Source organism: Lepidochelys kempii, chromosome 17 (assembly GCF_965140265.1).
Source record: "Lepidochelys kempii isolate rLepKem1 chromosome 17, rLepKem1.hap2, whole genome shotgun sequence".
Taxonomy (NCBI): domain Eukaryota; kingdom Metazoa; phylum Chordata; order Testudines; family Cheloniidae; genus Lepidochelys; species Lepidochelys kempii.
This window is the reverse complement of record NC_133272.1, coordinates 264,295-283,328: the sequence shown is the minus strand read 5'-3', so window position 1 is coordinate 283,328 and position 19,034 is coordinate 264,295. Positions and strand designations below refer to the sequence as shown.

The window sequence follows — 19,034 nt, the reverse complement described above, 5'->3', positions numbered from 1 at the left end:
ACTGTTCCTCACACGTTCTTGTCAACTGCTGGAAATGGCCCACCTTGATTATCACTACAAAATGTTTTTTTTCCTCTCCTGCTGGTAATAGCTCACCTTACCTGATCACACTCATTAGCGTGTATGGTAACGCTCATTGTTTCATGTCTCTGTGTATATAAAATCTCCCCACTGTATTTTCCACTGCGTGCATCCGATGAAGTGAACTGTAGCTCACGAAAGCTTATGTTCAAATAAATTTGTTAGTCTGTAAGGTGCCACAAGTACTCCTTTTCTTTTTGCAGATACAGACTAACACGGCTGCTACTCTGAAATCTGTAGGTTTTGTCTGTCCAGAAGCCTCAGTTTAAAAACAAAACAAAACAAAAAAAACCCGTTTACATTGATTGTAATGGAGTCCTGCCTTCTTTCTACCACAAGGGCTATTACAACTAAATGTCAAGACAATATATATAGTCAAACCAGAAAACAGAGGAAAAAGCAGGAAAACTGGTTTAGGGAAACTTGGCTCCTCTCTCTAGCTTGTATGCTACTTGAGGAAAACGTTGAAGTCATAGAGGAAATCTCAGACATGGAGATAAAAAGTGGGGATAGAAGCAAAGAGGGGAAGGAAACAGAGGGAGATGCCGGAAGGATAAAAATATGAAGTCACAAGGAAATTTCTCAAAGAAAGAGACCTAATCCACAAGAAAAAAAATTTAAGATAACTTTGTAAGCCATGGCTCTGACCTGAAATTGACTGTCTGCATCTGACTATTTGTGATAGAGAATGTAATCAATGTAAGCTCAACATCTTGTCTCTCTCACCAACAGAAGTTGGTTCAATGAAAGATATTACCTCATCAACCTTGACTCTTTAATATCCTGGGACTGACATGGCTACAACAGTGCATGCATCTGACTGTCAATCCCACACAAGTAGTGGTGAGGACTTCAGTGTGGCAAACAATTGCTTTGCTACAACCTTGGCTTCTCCTTTAAGATCTAATGCATGGCCTCCCCTTTCTCCTCTGTTTGACATTTTACCTTTTTTATGAGTCTCTCTTCTTGCCTATTTGTTCAGTCCTCTTCTACCTTTTTCACTTTCCTCTTCTGTTCTTCTGTTTACCCTTTCTTGTTTGCTACTGAGATCCAGAAGTTTTATGCATATAATTGAAATAATTCCTTTGAAGAAGATCTGAGAAATTATATTTCACTTGCAAAGATATGAATACTTAAGTACCTAGATAGGAAGGATAGATTAGATACTGCTTTATGGTTTTGGGAATAGGACAGTTCCCAGCTGGAGAAATGATGAAGCAATGATTTTTATCCTAGGAAATAGCTCTGGAAAAGGAACCAATAATTTCTATCCTTTGAAACAACCTCGAAGGTAGAATGAAAAATGCATGACCAGGGAAATGCCTCTTGGCCTAGAACAATCTTTCCTGTCCTTAGGTATTAAGTGACAGAATAATAATTCCAAGGGCAAGAAATACCAATGCAAGCAACAAACTATTTGTTCTCAGACCTGCAAAGGAATGATCATCTGTGCCATTCTTTTCTTGTTAATCCTTCCACTTGTGGGTGACATTTAAGGTGCTATATATTTATAAATGTTTTAGGATTCAAGTATTCTCAGTAGCAAGCCTCCTCATCTGGAATTACCTTCCTCTGGAAACAAGTGTCTGAGCTTAAATATGGCTACTGAGGGAGTGGATACATCTACCACAGCAGGTTTTGAAATATCCAGCGTTTTAGCCTATTGGTTGGTATTTTTTCCTTTGGTCTGTTCAGGATATCTGTTTAGAGGCTTTAAGGGTGAGGGGTCATTTGCAGTGTTTCTAAACATTGTCCCCAAAATAGGGAGTAAAGTATAGCCAGGTGCAACACTGATAGATGTCTCAAAGGTATATATGGTGGTTCCAACAGTTTTACCTTGTACTTAGAGTAAGAAATGCTGTGGGGTAACTTTTTTCTCTCTCTTTAATGGTGACTGCTATGTTTGATTTTGTCAGAACTAGTTAACTGTGAAGCGCTTAATTACAATTTAGTTCTATAGTAATTTGAAGGACTTGCTGGAGTTACAATGGGAATAGTTGGTATTTTCTGTTGCACCATCTCTTTAAATCCAACATCTCACAGTCCAACACAGAGAATCTTTCCTGCATAAAATCTCAGGGCAGTGCTTACAAAGTCTACTGCACAGTACTTTTGTGCCAATAACTGTCAAATTCCAGCCATAGCAACCTGCCTTTTCTATGTCCTCTGGGTCTGAAATGGAACATCTAGAGTTAACAGCAACAAGCAAGGACATAAATTAACGATTCCTGGAACTGTCTTGACTCACTGTAACAATCCAGAATGTAGTGGAAACAAGTGCTTGAACTTAATTGTAGTTTGAGCTCACACCTACATTTAGTTTAAATACAAGGATTCAGCTCTTCCGCTCACAGTAGGACTTCTGGACCAAAGAATCTATTCAGTCTGTTGTTTCATAGAATACTGTTGCTGTTCCTTGATGTCGGCACCCTCCTCTAAAGGACAGAGAAATCTACTAACTTAGTTCTGGAAAGATGGAACTGCAAATTGAGTACATTCCCACAGGAGAAATCATCCGTGTGGTCAGTCAGAATGGAGAGTGCAAGACTGTAAGCCTGTGTTTCTTACTGTTCTCTTTTCACTTCTTGCTTTGGAGTTAGTTATTTTCAAAATGAGCAATCTAGTCTCCATTGTTCTGAGTTCAGAAGAAAAGTTAATGTGAGAAGGCTAATGAGGCTACTGCAAAGACTCCTAATTAGAATGATTGTGACCATCTTTCAAATAGAAATTTTCAAACTCAGCAGTGATATACTTCCTCAGTGAAAAGAAGAGTCAGTGATTGAGAATTAAGGAAATGGCAGAAGTGTTCAAAACAGTGTTGTATGAGTACACCACACTTAGCATAATTTGTAATTGGTATGGCCCAGGAGCACTTAGTTGGTGCATCAGAATTTGGGAAAGGATTTATAAAATAACTGAAGGGAAGAAAACCAGTTTAAAAAGAATACTGTCCAGCCTCTTAGATATTCATTGCCCATCTTGACACTGAGTTCATGTCAGAAATTTAATCCAAAGATTAGTAAATACTAAAGAGTGGAAAATAGGGATAGAACAATGTATCAAGAAAAATAAGATGAAAAATATCAGCATCTTGTAGAACTGGGTTTCCAATCTAGTTACTTCATGACCACTTTATTGAATTATGTTTTGAATCCTGTGTGTATGTGCATTGCTAATGGACAGTCAGAGCTGGGTGGGTTTTTACCTATAGCTCAACACACAAGTAGAGTTAAATGTTCCTGAGAGCATCACTGTGCATTGTTTTTAAAAAAGCTACAAAATATATTCTCTCTCTCTCTTACTCTTCAGGCTTCCACGTGAACAGAATATCGTGTTGTATTGAGACTGTATTCAAAGTATTCAATTTTCTAATATCTGTGTAAATTTCACAGAAAGGACCTAAAATAAAATAGGCAGTTCAGAAAGGTTAAAGCCTACAGCATATTTTTGTCTGGATTTTTGAAGGTCAAGTAACAAATTGTTGTTTTCCTTTTACTGTCAAGGTATGCCCTGAGTAGGAAATTGCAGTTGTCAGTTCTGCTGGATTAAGAATACACTGCAACTAGTTATAAGGTGTTTTTCTTTCAAGTGAATAAATCTTGCTTCTAAAAGAAATTGACATTTCATTCCTTCACATTTCTGTATTATTTTTTGTTTGTACATGCTAGAGCTACTCAGGACACAATTGTGAAAGATTTGAATTATTTCTATAGTCATTTAAGCCATATCTAAGTCATACCTAAACGCAGCTATGTACATATGTTCCTGTCTGTCTATTTTAGGTGCTTCTATGGCTCCCATTACCATAGTATCTGAGTGCCTTATGAGGATAAATACATTCAAGATTTTAGCAACCCTGTAGGGAGGGAACTACCAAAGAGGATGGAGTTAGACTGTTCTCAATGGTGGCAGATGACAGAAGAAGAAGCAATGGTCTCAAGTTGTAGTGAGGGAGGTCTAGGTTGGATATATTAGGAAAAACTATTTCACTAGGAGGGTGGTGAAACACGGAATGGGTTACCTAGGGAGGTGGTGGAATCTCCATCATTAGAGGTTTTTAAGGCTCAGCTTGACAAAGCCCTGACTGGGATGATTTAGTTGGCGTTGGTCCTGCTTTGAGCAGGGGGTTGGACTAGATGACCTCCTGAGGTCTCTTCCAACCCTTATCTTCTATGATTCTATACTGTTATCCCCATTTTACAGAGATGAAATTGAGGCACAAAGAGGCTAAGTGACTTGTCCAAGGTAACACAGGAACCCTTTGGTGAAGCAGAGAACTGAACCTGTCTCTCATATCCCCAGGCTAATGCCCTGACCACTGGACCATCTTTTCTGTCTTAATACCTCTCTGTATGCAGTAATATGTAAAAAATAACTTTCCATTTCCCTGCATGTAGTAATCAAACTTTATTTTACCCAGGCCTTGATTTTACTCTAAATTTATGTGATTGGTGTTGCATTTATTAAATATCTTTGCAATACTGATTGCACAAGTGCTTTGTGCTAAGCAATTGCATGCTGAAGCAAGCATAGTCTGTTACTCCAGTTTCCTTTCAATACCATTTTACTAAGCAATTTAAAACTTCCATATGAAAACTGGTGAGCATAACTGCCTTACAGATTGCACAAACGTTCATTAAGTAAAACTTACCTGACCCCCCCCATAAGAAATCCTATACCTCTGGCTTGCCAAAAGGTCATGCTGCAGACACCATTAGTCTTTCCCATCCTCCTTTTAAATGGCCTGCAAGTTGCATTACCATCTGTGTGGCCGAAGAGGACATTGGCTGGATTGGATGGTCTCTCCCAAAGAGAACTGTTCACTCAGGCCTTAGCCTGAACGATAGGTACCTGGGAGAGGATACAAAAGAAAAGCTGTTAGTTCCGCTACTTAAAAAAAGTTTAAAATATTTATTAAAACTGCATAAAACAATAATGTGCTAACTTGAGAACAGCACCTGTTATGGAGAAACTTTTGTGCCAGGCACTACAGAGTAGGTGCCTCAGCAATCTTGTACAGCAGTGGTTGAAGGGGGTGCTGTGAGTGGACAAGTTGTTTTCTACAAAACCCAGACTTGTTAGTGTGGCTGTGCTGAACGGTTATGGAATAAAATGGTTCTCACAGTGTTTAGCTTCACTATTTCACCATGAAATGATGCAGGCTGCTAGTTGATAGGTTCATAGAGTTTCTTGTAGTGTCTTCATTGGCCTGCAGTCAGCTCTGCTTCCTTACCTTTCCCCTAGTACCTGTACATGGAGAAAGTGAAGCTGAGCTGGAGTTAACTTATTGCTTGCTAGTGACCAGGTAGAGCCTTTACACCCTGTCTCACAATTTGGCTGGTTGGTTGGTTGATGTGAAATTCGTTGGTTGATGTCATTCTTGCTGGCAGTTGCAGTAGAGAGGCCAAAGATTGTGTTATCATGGTGACTGAACTTGTTCTCAGTAAGAGAGTTGGAGGTCCTTCTGTAATAAGGATGAGGCCTATTGGCAGATAGTGTGGATCAACTTGGACCAGCGCTGTACTGGTTCTGTGATTATTCTCTATGGTTGTCTGTCTAACACTTTCACCATTACAAAATATACATAAGCATTTAAAAAGAATTACAAAAGAAAACACAAATATGGGGTGTGGTAGGTCCTACATATAAACAAATCTGATAATGTAAGTACTCAGTTTTGTTGTCTTGGTTTTCTTGTCTACATTATTTTGCTTCCCTTGAATTTTTAGTTGGAGATGAAATAATCAATTTAGAAATATGTAGGAGACTCACTATCTGAAAGCTGAAGATATGATTTCTGTTTTTGTGGTATAAGTTTTTTGGAGAACATGCTCTTACAAGGGTATTCAGCATTTAAAAGCATTCTGGAAAATCTGTTCTTGGTTTTAAAGAACAGGGATTGAGAGAATCATGAAGACTTTGTGGTTGGGGTATCAGAATCTGCCTTCATTATGGATTGGGAATCTGTTCTCATTGTTTGGGAATACAGGTGTGGATGGTATGGGAAACATGCTCTCATTGTGAGGTAAGAGAAGAGGGATTTAGTGTGCTATGAAGAACCTGTCCTTAGTCTTAAGTAATAAAAAGATACATACTAATCCATTTATTTGTCATTGTTCTGTCTCTTCATCATACAAAACAAGATTTGTGACAACACATTTATAGCTCTATCTACAAAGAAACAAAAGCAAAATAGATTTCCACTCACATGAGCTGTGTTGTAAGGCTCTCTTTCTCCGCAGTCGATCAAAAAAACCCCTGAAATCACAAGAATGAGATGCATGTGTAGACGATGCCTAGCAAAATAGGGTCCTGGACCACGACTAGGGCTCCTAGCGCTATGATAATACAAATATAAATAATATATTAGGGAATGGGGAGTAGGATGAATACAACAAACACAATTACTTGTATGTAGTTCCTTGTCTTGCGTCCCTTTATTCCACATCCCTATAAAACAAGATTCCATATCGAAGGGAGAAATGGCAAGTAATGAAAAATTGAAGTGGCCTTTCCTTGAATGGCAGCCTGGAAATACGCAACTAAAATCAACCTTGGAGGAGAACTATAGGGCAAACCAGGAATGAATAAAAAAGGACGAGATGAGAACCAGGGAGCCACACACAGAAGTTGTCATCACCTGACCCTAAAGGGTGGAAATTTCTGTGCGCCAACAATTGAGAAAGAGGCTTATTTTTTTTAGAACACATGGAATTGCAGTTTAAGACTTGCCTTTCAGGGTTGAAAGCAGATCTTCACTCTAGTCTCCATCATAAACAATTCCTACTCTTTTTAAGGAAGAAATACAGATCCTTTTGAACTAAAGTTATGTACTTAGCTAGAAGAGAAAAGGAAAGCCTTTAGACTAGAGATCCTAAATCTCTAAGACATTTAAATGGCAAAAGAAATAGTTCTGTAACAAAATAGATGAAAATTTACCTGCCAAGATCTGAACTAACTTTCAGCCCATGGTTTGTTTACAATTTTTAAAAGAGAATGTCTATTTATCTTTTTAAAAGAAGGTCCAACTTGCCAACAAGGTGCCACTTCTGTTAGAGTGAAGGATTTAATCCTGCATGGTGTGCACAAGTAGTTGATGCTGCCTCCAGCATGTGGTATAGTGAGGTCAGGACATGGGGAGCATAATGCTATTTTTGACACAGGGTGGGATGCAGTGATGTCGCCTCTGACAAGTGACACAGCACAGTGCTGTCTGAATCTCACAAAACTCTGTGCTCTCTTCCAGGTTACTTATATGCATGGAACATTATTATTGTTAAACTGAGAACTGAATTTCAGCACTGTAGTGACTGAACTGGTAAGGTTATTCCAATTCATCATGTCAGTATCTTCTGTGGAGTTTTTTGCTGTAGTGAGATCAGATACTTTTCATCATCTTTTCTGACATAAAACTAAGCATCTTGCCTTCCTTTTTAACTTTTGAAAGTAGCAGGGAAGAAAATGAAACGCTAACGCTCTTTATCTGTTGAATTTAGCCCTCTTTTTCACCACATCCTCTTGGTATAACCAGGACAATCATCAGCCTATGTCCTTTCCATGTTAGATTTTTAAGTTCATGGGCTTTTTAAAGAATAAGTTCCTTAGTATTATATTTTTAAAATATTATAATTATGGTGAGGAGATTTGGTGCAAGCAAGTGATGGGCTCTTTCAATGTCTAAGTTCTGATCTGGGTGCAGAAACAAAAGCGTTAGCAGCATGGTGCATAAAAATTCCACAGACCTTCCTTTTCCCAATCGCTCTGGGAGACCCACAATTCTCAGACTGTTTCTCCTTGATCGTCCCTCAAGATCATTAACCTTTTTTTTTTTTCCCCCCAGGGTTGAATAGTCCTTTCCTGTTTATATTCATGGTATGCACTGTAAAGAGATTCTGTTCTCAGCTTCATCTAGTCTTGATGCCAAGCCTTGCAAATTAGCTTGATGTGTACTGGTAATACTTTTGATTTGTTATATCTTCAGTTATTTTTCTCAAGGTAATCTGTTCAGTTGAGATTTATTTTGGCCAGTCCATAATTTCATCTAGTCTAGTTTCATCTTGGCTGCAAGATAGCTGTCCAATAGCTTCTGCTTTTTAGGATTTTGTAGAAAGTCTGGAGATTGAGAAGCATCTGTAATGGTATTAAACTAAAAGAAAATAGTTGTAGAATAATATCTGATGAAAATTAGATGGCTAAAAAGTGATTCAGCTGCTGATGGATTTTAGAAGGTTGGGAAGAGAACTGTAAACTATGCAGCCACCATCCCCCAAGTGTCTCCCAGAAGTTCTTTTGGTAGATTGAAGGGGCATTGGCAGTGGTTATTCATTAGATTGGATTTCAGTAAGAACAATATCTCCATGGTTATAGTTGACTGTTGGGTCCTGCATAATATATGTGAGCCAAAGGGGGAAAAGTTACTGCCATGATAGAGTGTAGAGGTGGAGTGGTTCTCTGAGTTTGACACAATGGCCACTAGAAGAGCTCAACATGGAGTCTTGTGGTTGACAGAGGCTTTGATAGAGCACTTTAGCCGTCAGCGATGGTACTGTTCTGTGCTGGACTGTTCTCTAGGCCTGGTGCTTTGGGTCCTGTTAGAAATAGTGTGGCATTTGTTGTACATTTACACATACTGTGTACTTTGAGTATGGCTATGCATTCTGCAATATGCATTGTGAACTAATAAAGGTAATTTTATTTTCCAAAAATAGGAATTTGAGTGCCAAAATTAGTGCATGTTTTTTTATATTTTTTTTTCTACAATGCAATACAAACTTTAAGCATAACTTAATGGAATAGGACTTTGAAATTGGAAAGGCAGAAAACACGTCTGTCCATTTCGGTGCATAAATATAGTCCTGTGTGCTTACACATACACTGACCTGTGAGAACCATGACTGGTGTATGTGAAGCTGTGGTTTTCCTTGCTGTCTCCCCGGTGTGGCCCATTATGTGGATGTGGGCCATTAAGTGGCCCATTATGCCATGTGGAATGTTGGGGAGGGGGTAGGGAGCTGCTAGCATGGAGTTCTCAAAGAACTGCAAAGGGTGGTGAATCTGGGAATTTTGCATCTGTAGGTCAACCAATGTCTGTAGCATTTGTGTTTGCAGCCTGAGAAGATCCATTATGTCCTGGTGCATCTCCCTTTCCATTTCCTTGGCCTTTCTCCTGTCTGCTGTCTCCTTCTTCATGCCATCTGCCATGTTGACCTTCCAGGCCCTTTGATCACAGTCTGATGCAGCACTGGCTTGCAGGATATCACTGAATGTGTCCTCCCTAGTGCTCTTTCTTCTCCTTCCCGTCGGATTCAGGCATTCTGGAGGTCTGGAGCAGGCACCTCTCAAGCCATTTCAGCAACAGCTGCCGATAAAAAGAGACAAATGTATCATTGGATTTATAGTCACAATGAAAAGGGAAAGATAGTTTCACAACTCCCTTCCCTAATTCCCATAAAAACTTTTATTAAAACATGCTTATTGACATTTCAACTTTGGAGTGTCTCTGTACAGCACCACTCTTCAGCCCCAGCCATAGTGACGATGTGACGGAGAGACTGCCGAGACTCATCAAGCCCTCGGATCGCTACCCCTTCCTGCTTCTCCACGTGGGCACCAATGATACTGCCAAGAATGACCTGGAGTGGATCACTGCGGACTATGTGGCTCTAGGAAGAAGGATAAAGGAGTTGGAGGCGCAAGTGGTGTTCTCGTCCATCCTCCCCGTGGAAGGAAAAGGCCTAGGTAGGGAGCGTCGAATCGTGGAAGTCAACGAATGGCTACGCAGGTGGTGTCGGAGAGAAGGCTTTGGATTCTTCGACCATGGGATGGTGTTCCAAGAAGGAGGAGTGCTAGGCAGAGACGGGCTCCACTTAACGAAGAGAGGGAAGAGCATCTTCGCGAGCAGGCTGGCTAACCTAGTGAGGAGGGCTTTAAACTAGGTTCACCGGGGGAAGGAGACCAAAGCCCTGAGGTAAGTGGGAAAGCGGGATACCGGGAGGAAGCACAGGCAGGAATGTCTGTGAGGGGAGGGCTCCTGCCTCATACTGGGAATGAGGGGCGATCAACAGGTTATCTCAAGTGCTTATATACAAATGCACAAAGCCTTGGAAACAAGCAGGGAGAACTGGAGGTCCTGGTGATGTCAAGGAACTATGACGTGATCGGAATAACAGAGACTTGGTGGGATAACTCACATGACTGGAGTACTGTCATGGATGCCAGCACAGCCCCATTTTAAAGAAGTATTTTCAGCTGGGACCTCAGACAGCATGGAAGATGCCATTTTGCTCTACAAAATGGCGTCATCCACACATCATGATTGTTACATAAAGCTTCTGCTCAAATGCAATTGTAAGATCTGTAACTTGTATCATTAAGTTCTGCAACCTTTTTGCAGACTTTGTAACTTCAGTTACTGTTAGCATAGCCTTTTAAGTTTTATAACCTTTTCAGTTACACTTCTCTCTCCCCCCCCCCCTTTTTGTCTCCTCTCCCTCTTTGAATACCTGTGAAGTGGGTTTCCCCTTCCCCCTCCCCCTCCTCCTCCCTCCTGGAATGCTTGTGGGATGAATGGGCTGGTTGAACAGCTGGAAGATCAGAAGAGCTCCCAGGTAGACAAGATGTCTGGGACTCTAATTAGGCAGCAGTCACACACCCAGTGCATGGACACTGGCCGAGGTGGAGTGTGACCAACCAGATGCGGCCAAGTCATCTCTAGTTGCAGGCCATGAGGAGCAGGTCCTTAAAAGGGGAAGGGGCCATGTGCTCAGGAGTGCACTCGCAAGCTTGTACCTCCCGTGAAGGCCCTTCGACCGGACCGCCTGGCCAGGGGTTTGCTGAGTTGCATTCCATCGTGTCTCGGGAAGACTTACCTTAATCACACCATCCATCGCTGCGCTGTGGGACACTTACCTTGAAGGATCCTGACATCACCAGTGCTGTGCCTGTCTTGGAAGCGTGAGTATGTGAGTGTGACCCCCCTCCCCCCCAGTTCTCCCCCCAACAGTGGCATCATAATAAAACAATATAAATGTAACCCTGGGTTGGTTTCTAGGGAAATTGAGGTAATCGTGATCTTGCATGCACCGTACGTACAATTCACTGCATTAATTATGCTATTTTTCTCAAAAAAATGATGTCCTCTGCACAGTGTGACCTTGTACGTATGGCGCATACAAGGTTGCGTTGTGCGAAGCTCACCATTTTGTAAACTAAAATGGTGTCGTCCATGCATCATGTCATCCCACACACTCTACATGCAAGGTCACGCTGTCCAGAACAAAATGGCATCCTCCACACACTAGGGATTGCTGAGACCCATTCTGCTGAAATGGGGTTATGACCTACGGTTTGGAAACTGCTGGTGTAACTGATGCAGTGATGTCTGCCTTAGACGGCAGAGATTCTGAAGCAAAAGCTCTGAAAGGGGTAAATTGCACAATTAATTTCAATTAGGTGTTAATTTAAATGCCCAATGGGTGTAATTTAAATGCCAGTACTAACTGTTTCACTGCTGATCAAATCATGGAGGAAAAGAGAGGAATAATATATAGTATGAAGATGTGCACAATCTACTATGAGTGACAGCTCACTTGAGCAAAATGAGTGTGTGGTGCTTTGCAGTGATGTGGTGTAGCCGTGTTGGTCTCAGGTGATTAGAGACACAAGGTTGGTGTGGTAATATCTTATTGGAACAATTTCTGTTGGTGAAAGAAACACTTTCAACCTTACACAGACCTCTTCAGGTCCTTGGAAGTTGCCACTGCTTATTTTTTCCCCTAATCAAGAAGGGCCCAAGCCCCAGTGCCTAAAAGGGCCCAGCAGGGCATCTAAGCTCCTTAGGGGGGCATTGTGCCTGAGGAACTCAGCAAAATGTACAATAAATTAGTGTTCAAAATACAGTTGTATGCAGCATCTCAAGTACGTGGTTTGTGGATAGAACTTGAAGATTTCATTGCCTTCCCCTCCCCTAAGATTTATGTGCACTTCACGTCTGAGTGTGTATGTAACATGCTGGGGAGGTGAGTGAAGATCCCTATTGCTCCAAACAACTGATGGCCACCTAAATGTAAGGGGACGATTCCTCCCATTAACTTCAGTGAAGTTACACTAAAGCTTGATTTGGCCCAGTGGCCTTATCATGAGTTTATCCTGCTGATGATTTATGCCCGGTAATGATTCACTGGGGAGAAGAAGTAAAACTATCTTTTCCCTCGCCTTAGAAATTTTGTCTGTACACTTAAGAATGAGAGTACTCCCCAACAGAGGCTTTTCTAATAAATAAGCTTGTGTTGTTTATATTATAGTAGCGCCATCAGTCCCAATTCAGAGTGGGTCCCCATTGTGCTAGATGCTCTGTAAATGCAAAATGGGAAACTGGCCCTGTCCCAAAGAGTTTACAGTCTAATATACAATACAAAGGGATGGAGGGAAAACCAGAGGTACAGAGAGGAGAAGTGACTCATCTGATATTATACTGTAGTTCAGTGTCAGATCTGGGAATAGAATCCAGGTCTGCTGACTCCCAGTCCTGTATGGTATCTGCTGAACCAGTGATGCTGCTTCACTGCTTGTCTTTTATGTATGCAGAATGAGTGAAGTACCCAAGACTGGTATGAAAAATAGGCTGAGGATGGCTATGGAGGCTAGATTACGGTAGGTACAGCAACACCATCTACAGGCAGCCAGTTTGTTTAGCTCTGTGCAGTTCTGTGAGAAGAAAATTTAAAAATGACCCTTCTGCTCATTTTAAACAAACCAAGCAAAAGAAGCACGATCAACACCTTCCCTTTTATCCAGGCTTCTGTTCTCAAGGTTCTCATACATAAACTCTGTACAGTATGATCTTCACTGTAGGACAGATAAGAAATTTACTGGAAACTAGGGCTGTCAAGCGATTAAAAAATGTAATTGCGATTAATCACACAGTTAGTAATATAATACCATTCACTTAAATATTTTCTACATTTTCAAATATATTTATTTCAATTACAACACAATACAAAGTGTACAGTGCTCACTTTATATTATTTTTTATTACAAATATTTGCACTGTAAAAAAGAAACAAAAGAAATAGTATTTTTCAATTCACCTAATACAAGTATTGTAGTGCAATCTTTTTATCATGAAAGTTGAACTTACAAATGTAGAATTATGTACAAAAAAATCTGCACTCAAAAATGAAACACTGTAAAACTTTAGAGCCTACAGATCCATTCAGTCCTCCTCCTTGTTCAGCCAATCGCTCAGACAAACAAGTTTGTTTACATTGGCAGGTAGAGGTGAAAGTAAGCCGGTCCGGTCTGGTAGGGCGTACCGGCAGGAGCTGGTATGCCATGCCGGGCCGGACCGGACCGACTTCCCCGGCGGTGATTTAAAGGCCCGGGGCTCCAGCTGCTGCGGGGAGCCCCTGGCCCTTTAAATCACCGTTGGAGCCAGGCTGCCAGAGTTCTGGCAGCCAGGCTTAGGCAGGGATTTAAAGGGTCCAGTGCACCTGCCACTGCAGGGAGCCCTGGGCCCTTTAAAGCACCACCACAGCCCTGCTGCCGGAGCCCCAGGGTAGCAGCGGCAGGGCTCCTGCTGTGATTTAAAGGGCCCTGAGCTTCCAGCCACCTCTGCAGCTGGAGGTCCAGGGTGATTTAAAGGCCCCACCTCTCCCGTTTGAGGCTATGCCCCCGCTCAGGACTCTGGCGTACTGGTAGGTCCTTTAAGTTACTTTCACTCCTGTTTGCAGGAGATAATGCTGCCCGCTTCTTGTTTATAATATCTCTTGAAAATGAGAACAGGTGTTCACATGGCACAGCTATAGCTGGCATCACAAGATATTGATGTGCCAGATGCACTAAAGATTCATATGTCCCTTCGTGCTTCAACCACCATTCCAGAGCACATGCGTCCATGCTGATAACAGGTTCTGCTTGATAACAGTCCAAAGCAGTGCAGACCAAAGAACATTAATTTTCATCATCTGATTCAGATGCCACCAGCAGAAGATTGACCTTTTTTGGTGGTTCGGGTTCTGTATTTCTGCATCGGAGTGTTGCTCTTTTAAGACTTCTGAAAGCATGCTCCACACCTCGTAACTCTCCGATTATGGAAGGCACTTCAGATTCTTAAACCTTGGGTTGAGTGATGTATGATGTATCTTCATAAATGATCTGGAGGATGGTGTGGATTGCACCCTCAGCAAGTTTGTAGATGACACTAAACTGGGAGGAGAGGTAGATACACTGGAGGGTAGGGATAGGATACAGAGGGCCCTAGACAAATTAGAGGATTGGGCCAAAAGAAATCTGATGAGGTTCAACAAGGACAAGTGCAGAGTCCTGCACTTAGGACGGAAGAATCCCATACACCGCTACAGACTAGGGACCGAAGGGCTAGGCAGCAGTTCTGCAGAAAAGGACCTATGGGTTACAGTGGACGAGAAGCTGGATATGAGTCAACAGTGTGCCCTTGTTGCCAAGAAGGCCAGTGGCATTTTGGGATGTATAAGTAGGGGCATTGCCAGCAGATCGAGGGACGTGATCGTTCCCCTCTATTCGACATTGGTGAGGCCTCATCTGGAGTACTGTGTCCAGTTTTGGGCCCCACACTACAAGAAGGATGTAGAAAAATTGGAAAGAGTCCAGCGGAGGGCAACAAAAATGATTAGGGGACTAGAACACATGACTTATGAGGAGAGGCTGAGGGAATTGGGATTGTTTAGTCTGCGGAAGAGAAGAACGAGGGGGGATTTGATAGCTGCTTTCAACTACCTGAAAGGGGGTTCCGAAGAGGATGGCTCTAGACTGTTCTCAGTGGTAGCAGATGACAGAACGAGGAGAAATGGTCTCAAGTTGCAGTGCGGGAGGTTTAGGTTGGATATTAGGAAAAACTTTTTCACTAGGAGGGTGGTGAAACACTGGAATGCGTTACCTAGGGAGGTGGTGGAATCTCCTTCCTTAGAAGTTTTTAAGGTCAGGCCTGGCTGGGATGATTTAGTTGGGGATTGGTCCTGCTTTGAGCAGGGGGTTGGACTAGATGACCTCCTGAGGTCCCTTCCAACCCTGATATTCTATGATTCTATGTAGCTAATTTTAGAAATCTTACACTGGTACCTTCTTTGTGTTTTGTCAAATCTGCAGTTAAAGTGTCCTTAAAATGAACAATGTGCTGGGTCATCATCTGAGACTGCTATAACAAAAAATATATGGCAGAATGCAGGTAAACACAGAGCAGGAAACATACAATTCTCCCCGAAGGAGTTGTCACAAATTTAATTAATGCATTATTTTTTGAATGAACATCATCAGCACGGAAGCATGTCCTCTGGAATGGTGGTTGAAGCATGAAGGGGCATACAAATGTTTAGCATAACTGGCATGTAAGTACCTTGCAATACTGGCTACAAAAGTGCCATGCAAATGCTTCTCACTTTCAGGTGATGTACATAAGAAGCGGGCAGAATTATCTCCCGTAAATGTAAACAATCTTGTTTGTTCAGCGTTTGTCTGAACAAGAAGTAGGACTTGTAGGCTCTAAAGTTTTACTCTAAAGTGGACTTGTAGGCTCTAAAGTTTTACATTGTTTTGTTTTTGAGTGCAGTTCTGTAAAGAATAAAGAGATTGCACTATAGTCCTTGTATGAGGTGAACTGAAAAATACTATTTACCCTTTTTACTGTGTAAAATGTAGTCTAGTTTAGGATGAGGATGATTGGTTAGTGGAGATTATTTTGATTAATTGAACTTAACTTTTTAGAAGAGCCCCTGTTGTCCAGATTTGTATTTGGCATGTCCAGTGTAACAAGTTCTTTCTTTGCCGCTAAGGTGGCAAGAGCTAGAACTGGCGGGTTGGAGGGAAGGTAGGATATCTCAGTGGTTTGAGCATTGGCCTGCTAAATCCAGGATTGTGAGTTCAATCCTTGATCAGGCCATTTAATGGGGCAAAAATTGGGGATTGGTCCTGCTTTGAGCAGGGGCCTGGACTAGATGACCTCCTGAGGTCCCTTCCAAGCCTGATACCCTATGGTCTGGAAGGGGATCCATCTCTTGGCAGGCTCTAGTCCGAGAAGGAAGGTGTGTGAGGCGGGATGGGTGGGTCTCAGACAGGCATTAATGCTGTTTCCTTGCCACTCCTGACTTCTGCCATGCAACATTCCACAGCGTGTTAAAAACCAGCACCGACTCGGCGAGCTTGAAGGCGAGAATCCGCCGGCCTGGGCTCGACTCGGCGGGAAAGCGAAGCACCCCCGTGCTGCGCTAGCGGGGAGGTGGTTTGTGTCCACAGGGCCCCCCGCCGTCGTGAATTGCTGCTGCCCACATTTCCGGGCTGGGAGCCGGGCAGCCCCTGAGGGCGGAGCGAGGGCAGCGGCTTCCCCGCGCGCTCTCCGCATGCTCCGAGCTCGGGCCTGCTCCGGAGCGAGAAGGGCGCAGGCTCGGACGGGGGGCTGGCCGTGACACGCTCGCGGGGAGACCCTCCGGCCCTGGCGGTCCAGGAGCCTGCTTCCCGCGCGGGGCGGGCCCGATCCCCAGGCGAGACGGGGGGTGTTCTGCGCGCAGAGCCCCCGTCGCCCGGCCGGGAGGAGACAGCGGCGCCTCTTACAGGCCCCAGCGCTGGTGATCCTGGGAGGCTCCAAGGTCCTCGGAAAGGCTGAATGGAAAGGAGGGACCCAGCGGCGAAGTTTCACTTTCTGCATTTTAAGGCGAGAGAATAAGCGGGGTTTACTGAGGAGTTAGCGGCGGCGTGTGTGTAACCCTTACCCCGAGCGAGTCCCTGTGTGTGCGTAACTTCACCCCCTGCCCCCCGAAGGAGGGGAATATACTGTCTCTCTGCGTGTGAGAGCCTACAAGAGGCTGCTGAGAGCCAGCCAGCGTGTCCCAGTCCATAGTTATACCGATACTTACTCACAAAATAAGTGTGTGTGTGTGTGTGTGTTCACCTGATTCTTCCCAGGTATGTACAATGCGTATTTTGTGTCAAGATAATGTGTTCTTTTATTGAGTTTTGTGCTTTAGGAATGGGTGCTCCTGGGTAATAGACATGAAAGCTGAGAGTGAACTTCTGTAGATGAAAGATATTGTTCCTTTGACCGTTAAACGGTATGGAGCTAAATGCAAAGGGCAGAATTGCCAGTCTACCATTTCCTAAATTGAGAATGCTTTGGTTAATTTTTTAAAACTCCCCGTGTAGAATTTAAAAAATTAACCTCAGTAGAGATCATGGTATGTTCCTCAGATAATCAGCAAAAAATTTCACTCCAAAATGTTGCAAATTTTTTTTATTATTATTCCGTATATATTGTAACACCCTAAATTGTTTTAATTAAAACAAAGTGAAGACCCCAAGAAGACCTGTTCTTCAGGATGGTGGTGTGAGTCTTAGCAGGTTAATAAAATAATCTAGAGCAATGATTAAGAGAAGGGTGTGGCTGAGTCAGAAGAAAGAAGCTGATTATGCATTTGCTGTAACAAAGGTGGTAATGGCCTGTAATTTTAAGAGCTTTGGTTTATTCATTATCCTAAAGAGTGTGTGTCTGTCTGTCTATATCTATTTTAGGTACTTGTATGGCTCCCATTGTGTGCCTTGGTGACAAAATGCTCTTTTCTGCAAGGCTCTTAAACTATGTTGGAATAATAATACTTTACTCTTATTTAGCACTTCGCATACACGGATCTCAAAGCACTGTACAAAAGAGGGTTGGTATCATTAGCCCTATTTTATAGATGGGGAAACTGAGGCACATCTTGTCCAAGATTTACACAACAGGTTAGTGTCAGAGCTGAGAATAGGATCCGGGGTCCTGGCTCCCAGTTCAGTGCCTTGCTGCTGCGCCATGCTGCCCACTTCACAGTCATAATTAGGACTCTACCAAATTCAGGTCCAGTTTGGTCAATTACATGGTCATAGGATTTTAAAAATCATAAATTTAATGATTTCAGCTATTTAAATCTGAAATTTCACTGTGTTGTAATTGTGGGGGCCCTGACCCATAAAAGTGTTGGTGGGGGTGGAGGGGGGGTTGCAGTACTGCTACCCATACTTCTGCAGTGCTGCCTTCAGAGCTGGGTAGCTGGAGAGCAGCTGCTGCTGTCTGGGAGCCCAGCTCGGAAGGCAAAGCCGCCACCAGCAGCAGCGCAGAAGGATGGCATGGTACAGTATTGCACCCTTACTTCTGTGCTGCTGCTGGCAGGGCGCTGCCTTCAGAACGGGGCGCCTGGCTAACAGCCACCACTCTCTGGCCGCTGAGCTCTGAAGGCAATGCAGAAGTAAGGGTGGCAATACTGCAACCCTCCTAAAATAACCCTGTGACCCCCTGCAACCCTCTTTTGGGTCAGGACCCCCAGTCTGAGAAACACTGATCTCCCCCGTGAAATCTGTGTCGTATAGGGCAGGGGTAGTCAATAGGCGGACCATGGGCTAAATCCAGACTACTTGATGCCTTTGAATGGACCCCAACATCTTTTTATTTACTTATAATAATTATTATTTATTATAAATTTCAGAGTAACAGCCGTGTTAGTCTGTATTCGCAAAAAGAAAAGGAGTACTTGTGGCACCTTAGAAACTAACCAATTTATTTGAGCATAAGCTTTCGTGAGCTACAGCTCACTCCAAGCTTATGCTCAAATAAATTGGTTAGTTTCTGAGGTGCCACAAGTACTCCTTTTCTATTATTTATTTTTATTATTTTTTCTGGAGTCTGGACCTTGAGTATACTTGACCAAGAAATTTGAACCTTTTCAAAAAATAATTGACTATCCCTGGTTGGCCATGGCCCAACTTGATTATCATACACATTGTAAGGAGAGTGATCACTTTAGATAAGCTATTACCAGCAGGAGAGTGGGGTGGGAGGAGGTATTTTTTCATGCTTTGTGTGTATATAAAAAGATCTTCTACACTTTCCACAGTATGCATCCGACGAAGTGAGCTGTAGCTCACGAAAGCTTATGCTCAAATAAATTGGTTAGTCT

The 19,034-nt window shown here is 42.7% G+C and overlaps 1 protein-coding gene across 3 annotated transcripts in view; it reads left to right on the top strand.

Moving 5' to 3' along the window:
* Positions 1 to 2,557: 2,557 nt before the first annotated feature.
* MYO1C (myosin IC) overlaps positions 2,558 to 19,034 on the top strand; it is a 122,885-nt gene continuing 106,408 nt past the window's right edge. Inside the window, exon 1 of one of the 3 annotated variants that reach the window (XM_073315956.1) lies at positions 2,558 to 2,630. Coding sequence is in view for 1 of the 3 variants with exons in the window: in XM_073315957.1 (XP_073172058.1) it covers positions 16,715 to 16,762 (48 nt within the window). In the remaining 2 variants the exon portion in view is untranslated. The other 2 variants (XM_073315957.1, XM_073315959.1) reach the window with 2 other exon arrangements.